Source organism: Andrographis paniculata, unplaced genomic scaffold (assembly GCF_009805555.1).
Source record: "Andrographis paniculata isolate CXL003 unplaced genomic scaffold, ASM980555v1 Contig54END, whole genome shotgun sequence".
NCBI classification, from domain to species: domain Eukaryota; kingdom Viridiplantae; phylum Streptophyta; class Magnoliopsida; order Lamiales; family Acanthaceae; genus Andrographis; species Andrographis paniculata.
The window spans coordinates 2,571,720-2,593,539 of record NW_026137589.1 but is presented as its reverse complement, the minus strand read 5'-3'; the positions used below and the strand labels follow the sequence as shown (position 1 = coordinate 2,593,539).

At 28.0% G+C, this 21,820-nt stretch overlaps 2 protein-coding genes across 2 annotated transcripts; both read right to left on the bottom strand.

Moving 5' to 3' along the window:
- Positions 1–982: 982 nt before the first annotated feature.
- Positions 983–1,892, bottom strand: LOC127255430 (ethylene-responsive transcription factor SHINE 3-like). Its single transcript, XM_051280943.1, has 2 exons — positions 1,635–1,892; positions 983–1,543 (listed from the first exon to the last, which is right to left on the bottom strand). Exons 1-2 carry the CDS (start codon positions 1,715–1,717, stop codon positions 1,033–1,035), a joined length of 594 nt encoding a protein of 197 aa, XP_051136900.1. The 5' UTR covers positions 1,718–1,892; the 3' UTR covers positions 983–1,032.
- A 6,316-nt stretch (positions 1,893–8,208) lies between these two features.
- Positions 8,209–15,548, bottom strand: LOC127255748 (DNA ligase 1). The gene is made up of 18 exons (XM_051281464.1): positions 14,296–15,548; positions 13,484–13,600; positions 12,680–12,781; positions 12,485–12,601; positions 12,158–12,388; positions 11,989–12,083; positions 11,774–11,861; positions 11,102–11,233; positions 10,854–10,966; positions 10,658–10,759; positions 10,509–10,570; positions 9,977–10,048; positions 9,794–9,867; positions 9,635–9,691; positions 9,411–9,488; positions 9,244–9,321; positions 8,611–8,745; positions 8,209–8,536 (listed from the first exon to the last, which is right to left on the bottom strand). Exons 1-17 carry the CDS (start codon positions 15,112–15,114, stop codon positions 8,677–8,679), a joined length of 2,406 nt encoding a protein of 801 aa, XP_051137421.1. The 5' UTR covers positions 15,115–15,548; the 3' UTR covers positions 8,209–8,536; positions 8,611–8,676.
- Between the last annotated feature and the right edge of the window lie 6,272 nt (positions 15,549–21,820).

Here is a 21,820-nt window from a genome sequence, read left to right as displayed (position 1 = left end):
TTCATTTAAATTTATATTTTTTTTGTTATAAAAAATATTTTTATTTTTTATTAAAAATTATTATTTTTTCTTTGTATTATAAAAATATATATATATTTTTACTCTTTTTAAAAAATTTTGCATCCAATCAAATAAACATAAATGTCAATAACGAAGAAAGTACAACATATGCTAAATCTGTTAAATAAAATCGTATGATTGAGGGCAATTATACACATATATATATATACTATTATAATTTTATAAAAGTATATTTAGCTTAGGATATATATTATCTATATTGTATGCATATATGTAATTAAATTTTTTTAATAATTTTAGCCGAAAAATGTAAAAATATTTTAATTGGATAAACATAAATATTTTATAAAAAATACTATCTCATTTATTTTTTTGTTCGTTAGTATTTGAATATTAATTATTATATTAAAATATAATAAAAAAAAATTGTAAAAATACTTTCATTGCGTTTTATAATACAAAAGAAGAATATTTATATAAAAAATTATAAAATTATAAAAATATTTTTAATATTAAATATAATGACGCAAAAAATAAATATGAACGTAGAGACGCAGAGGGAATATGAAAAATGACGAAGAAGTATGCTTATCAAAAGTAAAAAGGAAAGGGTCAATTTGTAGCGATTGAACATACATAAGCCACCCACCCACCCATATATATATATATAGAGAGAGAGAAAGAGAGAGAGAGAGAGAGAGAGAGATAAAGGATAATTAAAAGAAGCCATATAATTAAAACCTAGAAATTAGCTACACATAGGTCGAAATTAACTAGAAATCATGAAGAGGACGATGATGACTATGATTATGATAGCAAGAATTTGAAAAAAAAAAAAAAAAACAGCATCATAATTATTTACATACCTCCGCAGCTTAATTAATCGGTTACTGAGGTAGGTAAGTAGTGAGAATTAGCCTACACATATTATCATTATTCTCTCTCTCTCTCTATATATATATATGTATATATATATATTCTCATTATCAAGTATATATAATTAATAATTAATTAATTAATTTCATTACTATTACCGGGCGGCGGCGGAGACAACTGATCTTGGTCGGAGCTATTATTCCAATGGAGCAGTTCCTCCACCATCTGCATCGCAACTTTATTCTCCTCCTCCATCGTCGTCACGTGATCATCATCTTCATCATCATCATCATCGCCACCGCCGCCGCCGGAGAACCGCCGTGGACGGTGGTGGCTGTTATTCTTGAGCTCGACCTTCATGACCCAATGCGAGCCCGAGTGGCGGCCCGCCCTCTTCTGCCACACCCCGATGTTGGAATCGTCGTTGTCGAGCCTGAGGCACGTGATCGACGGCGCCGGATTCTTGCAGCATTTCCTCAGCTTGGCCCCCAGCAGCTCCGGCGAAAACACCTCCCCCCTGATCCCTCCGGGGCTCGCCGGAAAATTGGTCTTGGCGTTCTGGCCGCTCATCAGAACCGCCGCCTGGTCGTACGCCCGCGCCGCCGCCTCCGCCGTCTCGAACGTCCCCAGCCAAATCCTCTTCTTCCTGCAAATCAATCGATCAATTACTCAAATTCCCCCAAATCAATCCAATCCAAAAACCCTAAATTAAATCATATATATATATATATGCTTACAGTAAAGGGTGTCGGATTTCTGACACCCAGGAGCCCCACTGGCGCTGCCTGACACCTCTGAACTTCTTAGATTGTACCATCATCAATATTCAGATATGCATATATGATCTCAATATCAATCTCAATATATATATATATGTATGTATGTATATGAATTAATTTGTGTGATGAGAGCTAAGGTTAAATTCGTGGAGAGAGAGAGGTGTTGTTGTCGGTGGAAGAGATGATGAAGTTGGTGGGGAGACAGCTGATTTTGGTATTGGTAATAAAGGGTCTCACCTACGCAGCAATTATTACTGCAGCTGCAACTGCAACTGCAACTCCAATGGCTGACTGAAGCTAGCTCATTCATGTCCAATCATAATCATCCATCTCTGTGACTCTGTGGATTTAGTGATGAAATATGAGTGTGACCTCACCTCAACTCATCTCATCTGACCTCACCTCACCTCACTTGACCTGACATATATAGCAACATTTATATATGTATTATGATGAGTAGTGACAGAGAGACAGACAACAAAACAAACTGAACCTCAAACTCAGCTTCCACATGAAAAAGATAAATAAATAATCAGCAGCTTCCACATGCACTTCAGAAATTTAAAAAGGAAAAAATAAATAAATAAAAATCAAGAACAAAAACGAGCACACAAAAAGCAATAATTTGTACTTAGCTTTCTTTGCTCAATAAATTTTGGAATTTGACACTTCGTCCGTCTCAAGTTAAAGGAGATTTGAAATTTTTAATACTTTTTCAGTCTCTTTTGAACTGGACCTTTAAGGGATTTTATAATTGACTAAAATAAAAAATAATACTCCCTCCGTCCAGCCAGAAAGTATACATATTTCTATTTTGGGATATCCAATTACATAAGTAACCATTTCATTAAATACTCCATTTTTTTCACAAATACCCATACTTTACATCACATCATTACTTTAAACCAAAAAGATAAGATCAAAAATGTCATTTTACTATTTTTACATACCCACTATAATTAAAATACTATTATTCCTTAATTTCCGCGCCAAAAGTAATTGTATACTTTTAGCTTGGACGGAGGGAGTAGTATTTTATTGGTCAGTGAAAGTATTTAAGATATTTTGATATTTTTTATCTTTGATTTTTTTGTATAAAATAAGTGTATGTGTAGTGATATTTTTATAATTTAAGTAAAATATAACATTTTGCTATTATTTTATGATTACTTTTTATAAAATTAAAAATAAATACTTTGAAATGAAACATACGAAAATTATAAAAATGATACTTCGAATTGAGACGAACAAAAGGAATATTATTGTATCCCAACATATTGACACATTTTATTAGGAAGATAATATTTAAAATAATGATATTTAATTAATTAACAATAGTGAATTATGATATTATTTTATTATTTTTTATATAATTAATAATATTTATATTTTTAAAATATATTTAATATATATGATTAAAAAATTAGAATATGTATTTAAATATTATAAAAAATTTAATATTTCATTCTTTATCACTTCTATTGGAAGTACATAGATCATGTGTCCTAAGGGAAACCTTATAAAGTGTGTTTGTTTGGGGTTTGGATTTTGAGTTGGATTTGAATAGTAAAAATTTTGAATTTGAATAGTTGTATGATGTGATATAAATAGGTGTTGATGTGATATTTTAAATGTAAAATTGATTTTTAGTATAATATAAAAATAAAAAATAGGTGTTTGATTTGATGTTTTTGGAGGAAAAAATTTGGATGAATAGAATGATTTTATCAAAATCCTACAAACGAATTCAACCAATAAATTATTGCTGATACAATTTTCAATTAATATTAATAATAGATTTATATATATATATACATACATTCATTTATATAATATAAATAATATGTATATAATATATTCTATCACCAAAAAATTAATAATTTAACAATTTTTTATGTTATTGACAAAAAATTTCATACTTTACATAAATAGATAAATAAAATAAAATAAAAAAGAAACTTCAAATTACAATATCAAACAAACACTCCAATTGAAGTTTTGAAATTTTAAAGAATCTTAATAATAATAATAATAATAATAATAATAATAATAAACAGTTATGTATTTGATGTGATATTTTATAAAAATATATATATATTACATATTATACTTTTATTTTTTTGAAAGAATACTATTGATTATAAATAATGTCAAATTTTATAAAAGTACATATGAAAATAGAGTAGTAATGATATTGTGATTAGAGCCGGCAAAAACTGACCCGATACGATAACCCGATACGAAATAATTGGATTTGGATTAAATATTTTAATCCGATTATGTATACGAGTTGACACGAACCCGACATGATAATAAACGGATCGGATTAGGGTTGAGACTCTCAACTCGAACCCGACGCGACAACCCGATTATAATATATTAAATTGATTAATATATTTATTATATATGTAAAATAATCATAATTTATTAATTTTCTTATAAATTGATTTAAACTAAGTTCAATTTTTAATAATTCAACCTAATTTACGCTCAAACCAATAAAAACTAACATAACAACACGACAACGCAAGAAAAAATTATTTAATTTGAATAAAAAAATTCGACTTAATTATTTATACGGGTCAACAAGAGTCAACCCGAACCCGACACAATAATAAACGGGTCAACACGAACCCGATACGATAATAAATGAATTAGGTTAGAGTTGAGTAATTTAACCCGTTTAAAGTATTCAATCCGACACGAATCGACCCATTGTCAGCTCTAATTGGTATTAATATTATTAGATGGAATAGTTAATTTGATGTGAATACTTGAGAAGAACTCATGTATACGATGTATATATATAGAAATATATTTCAAACTTGAGTGCATTAATCCAAATTTCGGCTCCGTTTAGACAATGGGTTTTTGGAAAGTTTTGAAATTTTAAAAATTTAAAAAATAAAAAGTCAGTATTTAATTTGATATTTTGTGAGAAAAAAATATATATATATATTTGATGTTACACTTTTCAAAAATAAATAATGCTAAAGGAGTGAAAGTTTGTTATGTTTTCATTTCTAGAATATTCATTATACGTATAAAAAAAAAATTATATTATGGGTGCAAATTCGCCTAGTTTAAAACTGTGTTTGCTTAGTATTTTAGGTTTTCTTTATGTAAAATATGAAAAGACGTGTAGATAATATAAAAAATAATATTTTGTATTAAATTGTTGACTTTCACGATAGACTAGAATATAAATATTATACATATTGAAAATCATGTCAATAAAAATATTATTTGGGTGAACGCACATTTGTTTGATTGTGGTTCGAAATTAATTTGAAATTGAGTGTTATATTTGAGTATTTGTTTAAATAATATTTTGATTTGATACTTTATAAAAAAAGTATATATTTTTTTATAAAAATTATGCTGAATAAATAATATTGATTTGAATTTAAAATGATAAAATAATATCTTTTATATTAACATCTAAAACTAAGGAAGATAAATGAACAATAATGAAAGGACAAAACAACGAGAGCTAAAAGGGTATATTCCCTCTATCTTATAAGTAAATATTCATTTGTTTTTTGCACGTAATTTTAAAAATATTAATATTATATTGAGATACAATATGAATAATGTAGAAATGACTAAAATAACCTTATTACTAAAAAAAATTGATACTTTGTTAAGGGACGGACTAATATGAAAAAATTGATACTTTGTTATAGGAGAGAAGGAGTACAATATTTTATACTGAAAAGAAAAGATACTAAAAATAGATCAAAACATAGCAACATGCATGACATTTTTGGCAAACTTCATCCCATCTTTAACAACAATCAAGTCAATCTATTCTAATAAGCTATTTTGCATGTGCACATCATTATTTTGTCTAAAATGTTAATAATATACCTATATACTTCCTCAATCCTCAAAAAAAAAAAAAATAAATAAATAAATAATAAATAATAATAAAAAAAATTATTTATTATTAATATGTAAACTTTTTAATATTAGTATTATATTAATTTATAGTTTAAAAGACAAAAATATTATTATTAGTATTATGTAATATATAAAAGTAATGATATATTGTAAATTGTAAGATATTAAAAATAAATAATATTCCCTCCATTCCTTTTGAAAGGGGTCATTTGGACTTTTGTAATAAATTAAGAAATAATAGAAGTGTTTAAAGATTTTGATATTTTTGTCATTTAACTTTTTATATAAAGTAATTGTACGTGTAATGATATGCTTGTAATTTAGATAAAAATTAAAGGTATTTTGGTATTAGTGTATGATTATTTTTATTAAAAAAATATATTATTTAGTGAAATGGACAATAATAGTAAAAATGATACTTTAAATTAGGACGAAGGAGAATATCACAACCAAACAAATCCTAAAATATTAAAGTATTATTTATTGTGAGATAAATAAGTGTTTAATAAAAGTATTTTCAATGAAAAATATTTTTGAATATAGTACATATTAAATATAAAATAAATGTATGATGACATGATGTAATATTTTTTTAAAAAAACATAAATAAATAAATTAGTATAAATGAGTAGTGAAAAATTAAAACACTAGATAGAAAATATAACTAAAAACACCTTAGTATCTATACCACTCTTGCAGTATTTTATCCTATCAATTTTCATTCGATTAAAAATAAAAACATTATGTGTGGTTTGCATATATATATGTTTAGTAGTTGTTGAATATAATTCTTCTTTCATCCCACGTAATTTCTCTCCTATTTTCTATTTTCATCTGTCATACATAACTTGTTTTTTTTTATTTTTGGAAATATAATTATGCACTTTAATCGCATTTTAAATTTTAAATTTTATAATTTTTTTAATTTTGATTAAATAATTTATTTATTTTAATCTTAATTTATAATTATTTTTACTAATACACTTCTTAATTACTTATTAATTATACTTTACCTAAATTCTTGTGTCTACGGTAATACACCTATATTACATGGGACGGAGGGAGTATATACATTACTTTACTACAACACATAGTATAATTAAAAAAAAAAAAAAAAATTGAAAACCATAAATTAAAAATATTAGAAAAGAAAATTAGTATATTTTTATTCAATTAGTTGCTGCAGGTTTGCATTTAATTTCCCCAAATGCACCCTTAGTTTAGGGTGCCGCTTATATATATATATATATATGGAGTATATTATTATTTTTAAGTCTTAAAATATACAGTAATATTTTATATTAAAAAATGTGACAAATAATTAAATGAAAACAAAATTAAAATAAATAACAAAAAAAAAGACTTTGTTCACCTAAATATTTCTTTTTTATATTGATTCTCAATATATATATATATAATATATATTTTATTTTCTGACAAAAAATATTCTTTCTAATTCTCTTTATATTTTACAAAGCATTGATGGAACATCATTCGATTTTTGGGGGGGCAAGATGCCGGTTTATTTTTACCGATACTATACTATTATTTTTTATTTCTCTTTACACAACTTCGTCATCGGAAAAAAAAAAAAAAAAAAAAAAAACAGAACAACAAAAAATAATATCTTGAGGGCATTTTAGAAAAATACATAATTTTTTTTTTCTGTTTTTACACTTAAAAAAAAAAAAAAAAAAAAAAAAAAAAAAAAAAAAAAACCGTATAATTTAAGGGTTGGAATTAAATGAGCGGAATATAGTATAATATTATTGGAGTGGTTATTAGGTGTTTGGTGAAATTAGACTTTTGGGATACCTAACATTTGACTCACAAAGTAAGGTTGGGAGTTAGAATGAAAATTTATTGATTTAATTGGATTGACGTTTAAAATATTCTCACTTACCATAAATTAATAAGTTATCTTAACTTTAATAAATTAATAAGTTATCTTAATTTTAATATATAATTATTTATATTATAAGATAATTATTTTTACTAATATATTTTTAATTATTTATTAATTATATTTATCCTAAATTTTCGTATTTATAGTGATCCAGACATACAATTTTGTCTACACTTGACCATTGCTTTTGTCCTCTTCATCAATGTTCAAGATCACAATTTTATACTCCCTCCAACAATCTATAATAAATATCTATTTTATTTTTTTTAAAATAACTGTAATATCTACCTAACATTACAAATATATTTTTAATTTATAATATATTACACAAATATCATTACTTTTATATCATAAAATACTAATAAACATAGGTTAGTCTTTTTACATTTTATTTCATACAAAAAATAAATAGATAGATGAAAGGGAAAGAGTATATCATACAGGACTTGCCTAATATGACTTACGACATAATTTACAAGCTTATTATTTTGGATCGGAGTTTTTTTATTAGTTTCACATTACAATTTTTGTTTTCCGATAAACAAATATTTTTGAAACCAAAACACTAAACAATCCTACCCTTAGCTCACTACAACTATTTTATATCTCTTGAAATGACCATTAATTTTCTTTTCTTGTTCTCTCTAAAAAAAAAATGATTCGATTGATTATCTAATAATAGCAGCAACCAACAATTGATCCTGCAAATTCACTCACTACTTGAATTGATGCCAAATCTTGTAATGTTGCAGCTATACTGTAAGATAGAACTTGATGTTAAAAACTGATCGAACTATATATTCATCAACTACATGCCCTTCAACATTCGAATCGAAAAAATGCAGGTCTGCCTTTCGTACGAAAATTGAAGACAAAAACTTGAACCAGCATTGCCCTGATTCGAATCGAAAGAAACAATACGTTTGCATACATTTTCTAGACAGTTCCTCCATACAAAGACTTAACGAATAGTTTACAATCTTACTGACAGCGTAGCGCAGGTGAAGAACTCGATCGATCATGGATTCCATGTCCTACAGGGCCTGTTGACCTGCCAGATTGAACAAAGTATAAGAGATGCATTGCAATTGACAACAGAGCTGGCCTGGCCAAGAATTTGCTTACATTAGATCGAAAAAGAAACATTTATAGATGTGCAAGGCGTGTGGTTTGCATATCCTCTAGTCTATTTCAGTCATCCTCGTTTTCGTCTGGTTTGTCTTTCTGGGCATGTTTCTGTGCTCTATACATATCTGCAACCTGAAGATATAACAGAGAATAAAATTACATAGAAATGGAATTATAATAAAAAATGAGAATTGATTATTAGTAAAGAATTCAACTTGAAGAAATGTAACAAAAAATAAATTATCATTTATTCGTAATAATAAGTCTATCATAAAATTCTAATATATATATCGTAAACCCTCAAATCCCGGAAAATGGTGTGACGACGGGCGGCGACCAAGACAGAGACAGAAGAAAATTTGAATGAAGAATAATAAAATTATTTTTTTATATAAAATCAGAAAAATTGAGATAAATTATAACTATTTTCTCCCACAAATTCAATCTCTATCATAAAGTAGAGAATGAGAATTCCACTTCTCAGGATCAAACAAACAAAGAAAACGTTTGCTACCATTTCCCTTACCAAACACCCCCTAACTGAGCTGATAAACATAGGAATTATGGGAACAGACGTATCTGGGGATCAAGATGTGGTTGGAAACAAAGTACGAATGCACAAAGAATTACCATGTCGGCTGAGGATGCCTGCTCTGGATTCTTGTCTTCACGGACACGGAGCAAGCGGGGAAATCGGAGGGAAATTCCCTTATGATAAGTCAATGCAAAGGAATGTTAAGTATTTAATCCAAAAATGGAATGCATATGGGACTAATGTGTTAAAGACTGAAAAGTACCTTATCAGGATCGACGATACCTACAGCTGCACGGTGAACGGGGCTGATTGTGAGGTCAGCAGCTTTGACTTCCCAAACCTAAGAAATAAAACAATCGATGCATAATTTCACTACAAAGATGCTTGGGGATAAGGCAGCCAGGAAAGATTAATGGTGACCGTAGAACAAATGGAATATGTGAGATGCTTTCAAGACTGAATGACTGAAAAGTCATTGAATCCTACCTCAGTCGGTTCAAACCATACGTCTGGATTGAGCGTATCTGCAAATCGGTAATATACCTGGACAAGGATTGATATCAGAGAACAACAAAATTCAGTTATAATCCAGTAAAAGGAGCCATACATTCGGGCAGGGGATACAAAGGCATTTAGCGATCCAACCTTTGGCTTGGGAATGACTTTAGAACGAAGACTGGCTGAGCGTTCCTCAAGTGTAGCTTCAGAAAATCCCGTTCCTAATGGGAACCAGAAGTCTCAGCATAGTTCAGAATCAAATAAAAATTTGTAGAATTTTTCGAAAACATCAAGTGGTATCACAGCTTTGATTAAGAAATGAAACTTCACCAATTTTACAAATGCTTTGGTACTCCTCGTTGTCACTGTCATAGCAAGCAAGAAGAAAGGCCCCATAGACACCTGAAAACAAAAAACAACATTATTAATGTAGGGATTGTCTTAGCAAAGGTGGTGACTATTTTCCCATAAAAACAACGCAATCAAAAGATATGAACAGAATAAATAGTAGAAATTTTTACAAATATAAGTCAACTGAAGATACATATGTTCAAAAGCTATTTCTAACCTTCATGTAAAATAGTAATGAAGATGCTCGTAACAGATATTTATGGATATCAATGAATGTTAAATTATCAAATAATAATTTATTCTACTTTAGAAACATGACGAAGTTGCTAAAAGGTTCCAGCTAATACTGCTTCATTTGAGCCGCGCGATTTAGCAGTTATTTTTTAGCAAACGGACAAAAGTGGGTTTTCAAACTGTTGTAGATAGCAATCGCGGAGAGTCTCAACCTAACACAATTTTTGGTCATCCATTGCTACTTTGGTCTTTCAACATAAAGCGTATTAAAACTTACCAACCCGTTTACCCCTGCCATGAAATGCAGCAATTGGAACCAAATCTAGCGAATCACCAATACTGCAGAGCATGGAAATGATAAGAAATTCATGACGAATACAAGAAGCATTTGTTTATTTGAATAAGTTATCAGCTTCAAGAGTTAACCTTTCCATATAGTCCTTTTTCAGTTTAAGCCAATTATGAGACCGTTTTGAAGGTTCATAAGTAGCATCTTTTTTCAAAGTTTTGATAATCAGCCCTTCAGAGCTGGAAAGTAGAAAGCAAACAACATCAAGAATTCACAGGATATGAATTTTCATTCCGCAACAAGTTTTGTAAAGCCAATAAACATTAGAATTACCTAGAATTAACAGCATCATCGAGAAACTTTTGTATTTCCTCCAAGTCCTTCGATGTTATCGCAGTGGCAAACTGGAAAAAGCCGTTCTCTTCTTGAAATGATTTGTAAAGATGCTGCACAAACATTATCCAGAGGCGATTCATATTATTATATGCTGAAAAGGAGGCACCATAGTTTCACTCAGGTGGATACTAATTGACAAATAAATGCATAGTTCAAGTGATAAATGTCGTAGAGGGGTACGATACATCTCTGCGGACATCTAGCTGCTCCTGCAGTAGTTCTTGACCGTTTATATACAGCAGGTCAAAGGCATATATGCATACGTTGACTTTGATTTCGCTCAAGACAACATTTTTCCGAGCACGAGTACTGAGAACCTGATCAAGACAAGTTTTGTAAGTTACTCATATATATATATGAATCAGAATGGATATGTGAATATTGAGAGGGTCATAAAATAAAATATCATTTGGGTGATTTTCTGAGCAAGATGCGTGCAAACAATGGAAATGACAGATTGCTATTAGGTATCATAATAGCAAAGAACCAATCATGTTGGTGTGTCACAGAGGCTCATGTCACTACAAAGATCTATTTAGAGCAAATTTATATATAGAAAGTGGATATCAACAAAGTGACATCCACAAACAACTACAATCAAGTAACAAGAGCTCAATAGATCTCCAGATTATTTACAACGCATCATACTTAAGTTGAATGCTGTAGAAAATTTAGGGGAAAATCTATTTTATTTCATTCCAAGAGAAAGGAGAGGAGAATGCTTATATATATAGGTATAGTAGATAATCTATTCACCAAACAAAATCTAATATCTATCAAGATATGGATCTATCTAGATTACATAGCCAAACAAATATGGATATACATCTAACAAAAGCGATCATCAAGTGATAGACCTGGAAAGGTTGGATTTTCTGCTTCTCACGGTCATATGCAACAAGTTCACAGTCAAGAACAAAGGAGGTTACGGAAGAATTTTTCAATCTGCAGTAAAATAATGAACAGGTCTGATTGTTGAATATATGTATATATATACAATAATTTATTTGATGCACAAGAAATAACCAAAACGACAATTTTGCACAATGGGCATTCACTAAAATAGAGATACCTCATAACAGAAGCCACAACATCCGGAAATTTTCCAGTATTCCGCTCAGCATTTCTACTGTAAATCTCAATTGAACCATTTTCCATATAGTGTATCTACAAGGTGTTTAAGTTGAAACACATAAGAACCTTTACGACGCACCACACGAACTCTAACAAAATTTTCATACCTGAGCACGTTCACCGTCATACTTATACTCACAGGTAAACTCCATATCTTGAAACTTTTCAACAATTTCAGAAACCCCTTTGGTCGGTTTGGCTAACATGGGACCAATAGGAATACCAGGTGAAAAGCTACATGTTTTCGGGAGATTCCATACCCCATCAGAGAGAAGGGCAGGAATGATTTTATCGTAGACTGGTACTACCGAATACACTTGTTTGACAATCTTTGCAGCCTGATGAATCGACAAGAAAGTTGAAGAAAGCAGCATTCTGATAATTGCAATTTAAGCATAGATAAGAAACTTAATATCTATGAATCCAAAACTTACGTCTTCAAAAGGATTATCAATCTTCTTAGGAGGCGAAGAATGCTCCTCAGAATATACAGCAGCATGCCCCAGTGCTGCCAGCAGAGTTTGTTCTGCCAAACCAATACGTAGTTTTGTCTGCATGTATTCTCAAATCAAATTCATAATGTGCAGCCCAAAACTAAATAAAGTAATAAATAAATAAATTCAATTAACCTGGAGCAAACGAATCAAATATTGAGGTTCACAATCACTTGCAGCAACAAGTAATCCTTTTATGTGGTTCTTTTTTTTCTCTTGACTATCTTTGCCTGATTCCTTTCAAAGAAACGCCAAAATAAATTCATAACAGAATCTGAAGACAACCAGCACTCACTGCATAATGACTTTGAAGACTATGAGAAAATACACAATCCATCTCGCATGTGAATGAAGAAGTCAGCATGCAATCAACTGAAACGCAACAGCTGATATTGATTTATTATGGTATCTTCTATAATTATGCTATAGTTGTTATGTTCACATGATGCATCCAGGATCCTAAAAGCTATTCTCTGAATTTAGTCTCAAGAGAAAACCAGAAACCGAATTGAAAGGGCCAACAGAAATCAGTTACTACTAAATATCCGGAAATGGGCTAGATGCATTCTTTCCACTTGTACAATTAGAAAAAGGAAATACCAATAAAGAACTTAATTCACTTTTATTCCTCTTTTATGTAAAGTTTCTTGAAATGATAATGCTCAGGCAGTATATATCTTGCTCCATCAAATCATGCAATTCTCAAGTGGGCAAAAAAAATCATTATGCACAACCTGATTACAGGCCACCAATTGGGTTCAGCCTAGGTAAAAAATTCATCCAAGCTCCAATTTGTTTTTAGGATAATATATTGACTGAAGAATGATGCACCACATGAATTGGAGACTTTGAAAATATTAATAGAACTAGAGAAGATTTCTTCACAAACCAAAAAAAAAAAAAAAAACATAAATCAAAAGGAAATACATTGACACGTACCTTGGCAATAAGCCGAAATGTATTGAAAACTTTAGCAACGGTCAATGCTTCCGGTTTATGCATCAAAGGCTGTGATGAACGACTAGCCTTTGCCACTAGACCTAAATCCCCAAGCTCCTATAATTATGAAACAGTTAATGAGAAACTCCAAGACGTCACTTGCGTTTAACTTGCACAAGGCATATAGGAAAAAAAATACTATATAAATAAATAATACGAATTAAGAATAACAGGGGTAAGATGAAATCTTTTATAGGTACATATAACAATCAATAAGATGTTCACTTATAAAAGAAACAGATAACAGGATGAAGGATAGAAAAACTTCAATATTCACATTATATTTCATTGCAAAACTAGTCGAGCCAAATTCTAGTAACATCTCCGCAGTATCCACCATAGATAAGAGAATTTTTTATCAGCACAGGACTCTTTATAAATTTGATCATCAATGATGCTTGACGAGCAATTAACTGTGGTTAACATATGTAGCATAATCCAAAGAACAAAAGCTTATTTGCATTTCCAAGCATATAGTCTTTACAACTAAGATTTAGTCGCAGGAAAAAGGAGACATTCTTGGCAGTCTAACAAAAGCTTAACCACCCAATTACAATCACTATAAACTATAGTAACTTCTAGTCTTATTGCAATCAAATTGATAATAATGGATGTAGCGCTTAATTCTTGACTTCACTCAGAAATCATCACTTTTAATCATGCATTGCAACTAATTCTTTCCAGCTTAGAATTAAAAATACTAAATAAAAACAAAAAGTGCAGTAATTATATAACTTTCGAAATCTTCTCACCTTGTACTGCTTCTTGATATGTGCTTCTTTAGCCCCACATGCCTCCGCAAGGGCCTTGATAATCGATGCATCTCCAATGCCAAGCTCCAAACCCTCATGTGCAGGTGCAATTCTATTTGCCAAAAGGTACACCACCGCCAATAAATCATCAGGCGAAGTCACAATTACTGTCCTAAGCAGATTACACACAATCTCTGTAATGGCAATCCTGCCCGACTCCTTCGATATAGCATCAAGAGCCTTCACTACAAACATGAAAGGCACCTTCTTCCCCGTCCCCCAATAGGCCGCCCTCTTCACATCAAAAGCTGCTGCCTTTTTCTTCAACTCCACAGCACTCTCATCAGGTGTGATCGAAACCTTGGCCTTCTTCTTCAACCCCGTGTCTCCACTCGAATCATCGCTGGATTTTGGCCTACTTTTCTCTTTACCTCCATCGGAAGTGTTCTTCAATGATTTCTCCTCATTGGCCAACACAGCTTGGCTTGCGGACGTGTTCTTGACGCTATCTCGACTTTCCTCCGCGGCATTTTTATTAGGGTTTGAATCAGGGGTTTGGCGAGTCTTGCGCTTCCCTTCTTTCGCCGGCGATGGTTGTGGCTGAGACGGACTTTTCTTTTTTTTGGAAGCGTTGGACATGAGGACGTCGAATGCCGACGGACGAGAGCCAGACATTGTTTTCAATCTAGGGTTGAACTTTGCGAGAAAAACCGACGGCTTCAGTGATGCTAAACGAGGAGAAGGGAGCGGCAGTTTGGTGGAGAAATTGAGCACTGAGATGAGAACAGATCGACGGCAGCTCAATCCCAGTGGAAACATCAACAAGAAGGAAATAAAATGGCGGGAAAAAATCGCGCGGCGGAGCAGATCAATCCGAGTCTACTACTGCCAATTATCATCCCTCCATGGCGGAGGTGGCGTGTCTAAATGATGAAAATACAGATTCTCACTAAAGTCTAGACTTGCCCATCCGGTTCAGAACCGCCGGTTCAAACCGTCGGTTCTCCGGTTTTTGAACCGGCGGTTACAGTTTTATTTGGAACCGGGGCGGCGACTTTAGGAGGAGGAAGAAAGACGATGGAAGAAAAGAAAGAATTGGGGAAGAAGAAGAAGATGGGGGAAGAACCTGGTGCGCGGCTGCGGCGGCGACGGCGACGGCGACGGCGAAGAAGTATGAGGAGGAAAGAAGAAGGACGAAAGGAAAGAGAATTGACGTAGAAGAAGGTGGGGAAGAACCTGGTGGTGCGGCTGCGGCTGTAGAGTGGATGTATGTATAATTAGGGCAAATTTGTAATTTACAATAGTAATACATTTATAATTAAAATTATTATTATTAAATTGTTATAAAAATAAATAATAATTAATATATATAAATAATATAATACTTATTTTGTATATTTATATTTTAAATTTTGTAAATTTTAATATATAATTATATTTAATTTAAATTATTTTTTTATTATTTAATACACTAATATTTTATAATTTATTTTTATTTATTTTGATTCAAAAATTAATTTAATTATTTACCAAATTTATTATATTAACTATTTGAATATTGTAAAAATCTAATCAATTACTATTGTTTATATAATTTTTACACTATAAATAAATAATAAATATATATCTAAATTAAATCAAATTAAAATTAATTTTTTGAATAAAATCTAAATTAAAAAAGAAAAATATAAAAAATAATACATATGAATATGTTGTTCATTTAACCAAAATCGATCATTAATTAATCATAATTAAAACTGTCATTCAAAAAGTTCGTTTAGAGTGTGCTTTTCCTGAATATGTCAAAATGAAAAACGACGTCGTTTCAGGATCGGACGCCTTTAAGAAGCAGGCCTCGAGCTGGATTGGGCTAATAGAAGTGGGCCGGCTCGATTTCTAAGCCCAAACTTTTAGGGTTTGTTAGTTTATGAGTTTTGTAGTTTATAATAGTAACACGTTAAATCCATATTTTTTTAATGTTTTGTTATTATTCATCAAATAATAATGTTTTCTTAAATATATATATACCACATCAAATATTATTTTTATATATAAAATATCATATTAAATACTTAATTTTTAAATTTTTTTATATAACTCCAATTTAGGTATGTTTTTTTTAATTGATTTAAAAAATTTTGATTTGAATTTTGAATTAAAATAATAATGGATGAGAAATGATATTTTTTTAAAAAAAATTGCATAATTCAAATAATAAAATTTAAAGATTTGGTACAAAATAAATATATTTTTCTGAAAAAAATATATTTTTTGAAATTTCTTTCGGAAATCCAAATTTAAACGCCTACTCAAACATATATGTTTTTAAAATATTTTGAAATAAAATTAAGTATTATAAATAGAATAATATTTTGAAATAAAATTAAGTATTATGTGTTTTAAAATTAAGTATATATTTTTTGTACTTCATCTGTCCCATAACTATGTATATGTTTACTTTTTGTACGGAATTTTAAGAAAATATTAATATTATATTGAAATTTAGTATGAATAAAATGTAAATTACTATAATAACCTTATTAATATTGTGTGATATAAAGGTAACAGCATTTGCGTAATATATTGTAAGTTGTAAGGGTATTTGTAATGTTAAACAGATAGTAAAATTACTAAAAAGGAAAAATTGATACTTGGGAAAGACTAAAATGGAAAAATAGATAATTTGTTATGGGACGGATGAAGTATTAAATATGAAAATTGATATTGTTAATACTCCTATAAAAAATACTCTCTCCATCCATTTACAAGGGTTACATTTATGTTTGGCGCGGTGTTTAAGAAATAATAGTATTTTAATTATAGTGAGTAATTAAAAGTAGTGTAATGACATTTTTGCTCTTATTTTTTTTTGTGTAAAAGTAATGATGTGATGTAAAGTAAGGGTATTTGTGGAAAAAGTAGGATATTTAATGAAATGTAAATTTTGTAATTGAACGTCCCAAAATAGAAACATGTAAACTTTGTAAGCGGACGGATGGAGTAATATTTTTTATTTAATTATTATATCTTTGTTAAGTACAATAACCGTAAAAAAAAAAAAATAGAGGGAGCTTCTTGTATTTTATTCATAAGCTAAATTTGAGAGAATTGATCAATGTAAAATTTAGTTTTAGTTTTTTATTTGAACAATAGTTTAAATATAATAATTTATAATAAATTTTTGTGCTATTTCTATCGTTTAAATTTATACTATTTTTTTGTTGTCATATATATTCTTTAGTAAATATTTTTTTTGGTTAATATAAATACTACTTTTCTATTTTATTTACTAATTTTTGTTTTTTCTTTTTCTTCTATAAAACCTAATGTATTCTTCGATTTGGATTTAAATCAATAGAATCGAATAAGCTTCATTCAACCTACCAATTTAATTAATAAATTAATAGAAATATATCAATAAACATAGTGAAAGGAAGAATAAATGAGAATATTAGAGTGTCATGACAATTGTAACAAAATCGTACGTTACTTTAAATAACTTTTTATCTCTAAAGAATACTTTTGAGAATCTTTTGTATGTGTCGTGTCATGCATTAATCGATAGAGCTAACCTTTTTTTTTTTTTTTTTAATCTGAAATAAATTCAGTATTACTCCCCCGTCCCATGTAATATAGGTGTATTACCGTAGACACGGGAATTTAGGTAAAGTATAATTAGTAAGTAATTAAGAAGTGTATTAGTAAAAATCATTATTATTTAGTAAAAATAATTATAAATTAAGATTAAGATAAGTAAATAGTTTAATTAAAATTAAGAAAATTATAAAATTTAAAATTTAAAATGCGATTAAAGTGTATAATTATATTTTTTTTAAAAAATAGAAATGACAAGTTATATGGGACGGACGAAAATAGAAAATAGGGACAAATTATGTGGGACTGAGGGAGTATCTCTTAACTAAATGCGTAGGTGTGTTCATTTAATGGTTTTATTTAGAGTTGACAATGAGTTGATTCGTGTCGGGTTGAATACTTTAAACGGGTTAAATTACTCAATTCTAACCCAACTCGTTTATTATCGTGTCGGATTCGTGTTGACCCGTTTATTATCGTGCCGGGTTCGTGTTGACCCGTTTATTATCGTGTCGAGTTCGGGTTGACTCGTGTTGACCGGTATACATAATTAAGTCGAATTTATTGATTCAAGTTAAATAATTTTTTGTTGTGTTGTCGTGTTATGTTAGTTTTTATTGGTTTGAACATAAATTAGGTTGAAATTATTTAAAATTGAATTTAGTTTAAATTAATTTATAAGAAAATTAATAAATTATAATTATTTTATATATATAATAAATATATTAATCAATATTAATATATTATAATCAGGTTGTCGTGTCGGGTTCGAATTGAAAGTCTCAACCATAACCCGACTCGTTTATTATTGTATCTGGTTCGTGTTAACCCGTATACATAATTGGATTAAAATATTTGACTCAAATCCAATTATTTCGTGTCGGGTCATGTCGGATTGTCGCGTGTCGAATCAGTTTTTATCAGCTCTAGTTTTATTGTATACAATTTTTTTAAAAAAATATTACTTAAAAAAATTCAATATTTATATAACAATAAAAGTTAATAAAATCATATAAAAAAATAACAAATACACATAAAATATCATATTTTACAATCAATAATAAATAAACACACTTGTACCTACTTGTAATTTTTATTCATCAATTTGCCTTTAATAACTATTTTATTTAAAAATAGCAAATAAATAAATAACGTACTAAAAAATTCATACTTTTCGTCCTAATTCAATGTACTATTTCTATTACTTTTGTATATCTGATTCAAAAGTATTATTTTTTTTTTCTATTATAATAAAAGTAATTTATGAATGTATTTGTTTGGGGTTTGAATTTTTTTGTTGTAATTTGAATAATACTCTTTTCCCCAAAATATGTTGTAACATTTATTTTCGACATGAGAATTTAGGTAGACAATATTAAATAGAATAATTTAGAGATTAAGTTATATAACGAGAGAGAAAAGTATATATTTATTTAAGTAATGTGAAAAGACAAAGTGTAGAATAAAGATTAAGACAAAGTGTAGGGTAAAGATTAAGACAAAGTTATACTATTTATGTGGATTTAGAAAATCCACAAAGTCTACGTTGAATTTGATGGATTTTAGTAATTGATTTAGATGGATTTCTACGAATTTAATTGAATTTTTTTATGGATTTATATGGATTTTGTAGAATTGTAAAATATATTTTTTTAATATATTAATTATATAAATTTATATCAAACAACAATTTTTATAAATATAATAAATAATTATTAATAAGATAATATTTAATATTAATAAATAATATATAAGTATTAGTAAATAATATATATGTATTTACTTTTTATGTAAAAATGTTATATTAAAATAAATAAATAAATAATATTTGATTTTAAAAAAATTAAAATAAATAAATAAATATAAATTAACGGTTCAACAAAAAATATATATTTAAATATCTATTTCACCTTTATCGTAATGATAATATAGCATAAAGAAAAGACGACAGTATTATAATAATATTTTTAAAAATTATATTTATAATATAAAAATATATATTTAAAAAGAAATCATAATAATTTGCTAATATATTTTAGTTTTAAATTATTATTTTTATTAAAAATTAAAATAATAATAATAAATATTATCGTATTATTGATCACATATACAACAACAACAACAATAATAATAATAATAATAATAATAATTTTAAAAATCCATCAAAATCTGTGATGATAAGGAGAGAATCTTTTGTATACAAAATTTTCACAAAAATCTATTAGAATCAATTAAAATCTATAGACTTTCAAAGTCTATGGATGGTTGAATATGTCATAATTTTAAAGACTTTTAAAAGTTTTGATTGAATCCCTTTAGATTTTAAAAGACGGTCTTGATTGAATACACTCAAATTTTGAAAGTCCAACAAAATCTACAAAATCTATATTGAATACACTCCTTAAATATACTTAATTATTTCCTATTTTATAAATGTTGCAAGATGTTTGTACATATTAAAAAGAAAATGTTGTAAGGTGTTTGGAACGGAATGAGTAAAAGTTTTTAATTTAAATAATTGTATGATTGTGATATAAATAGATATTCATGTGATATTTTGAATTTAAAATTAATTTTTAATATAACATAAAAAAAACAAAAAACAGATATTTAATTTAATATTTTTGGAGAACATTTAATAATAAATAGTAAAAATTTAACACCCTATATATAAATATAAAAAAAAATTAAAATTTTTACAACTTTATTCATTTGTTTGTACTTACAAAAACAATAATTTTTTAAATCATCTTATATATTTTCACTGACTAATAAAATACAATTATTTTTAAAATTACTATTAAAAAAATAAAAACAGAACTATTTTAAGTCGAAGCAGGTGGAGTAATATAAATAAAATAAATCTTTCAATCTTTTCAATAACCTGTATCTTTGTTATATCTAGGTTGTGTTTGTTTGGGAGTTTGGATTTTGAGGTGATATTTGAATAGTAAAAAATTTTGAATTTGAATAGTTGTATGATGTGATATAAATAGGTGTTGGTGTGATATTTTGAATGTAAAATTGATTTTTAGTATAATATAAAAAATAAAAAATAGGTATTTGATTTAATATTTTTTGAGAAAAAAAATAGAATGAACAGTAAATTGGAAATTCAATTCTCCAAACAAACACATCCTTAATAGTGTTTTTTCGCTTCATTATTAAGTATTTTATTCGTTTCAAATATGATGTAATATTTATTTTTGAACTAAAATTTGAATAAATAATATTTAATATAATAATTTGGGAATTAAATAATATAATCAGAGAGAAAAATATATATTTTAAAACTATTTTATTCTACACAAAACACATGGCTTTATTTACTTAAATATTTGGAGGTGGTTTTACCATTTTCAATTTTTTTTTTATTCTTTAAAAATATAAAATTAATATTTATTTTTTATTTATTTTTACATTAAATATCATATTAAATAATTATTTTAATTTAAAATTAAATTTCAAAATAAAAACCTTATAACAAATAGACACAAATTTTCGGGGATTGTTGTATTTCAATTTTTACAAATTTTAATTCGTATATATATATTTATTATATATAATATTTAAATAGTAATTTGTGGTATTTTTGTTTACAAAATTTTGTCCTTGATATAATGACGGCAATATAATTAAATATAATTTTAATTATAATGATTATAATATCTAAGGTGTGTGTTTGTTCGAGGGTTTGGATTTTGAGTTGGGATTTGAATGGTAAAAATTTTGAATTTGAATAGTTGTATGATGATATAAATAGACGTTGATGTGATGTTTTGAATGTAAAATTGATTTTTAGTATAATATAAAAAATGAAAAATGGGTGTTTGATTTGATATTTTTGGGGGAAAAAAATGAGATGAACAGTGAAAATCTAATTCAATCCTCCAAACAAACCCAAATATGAAAAACATATGATTTGTTAGGA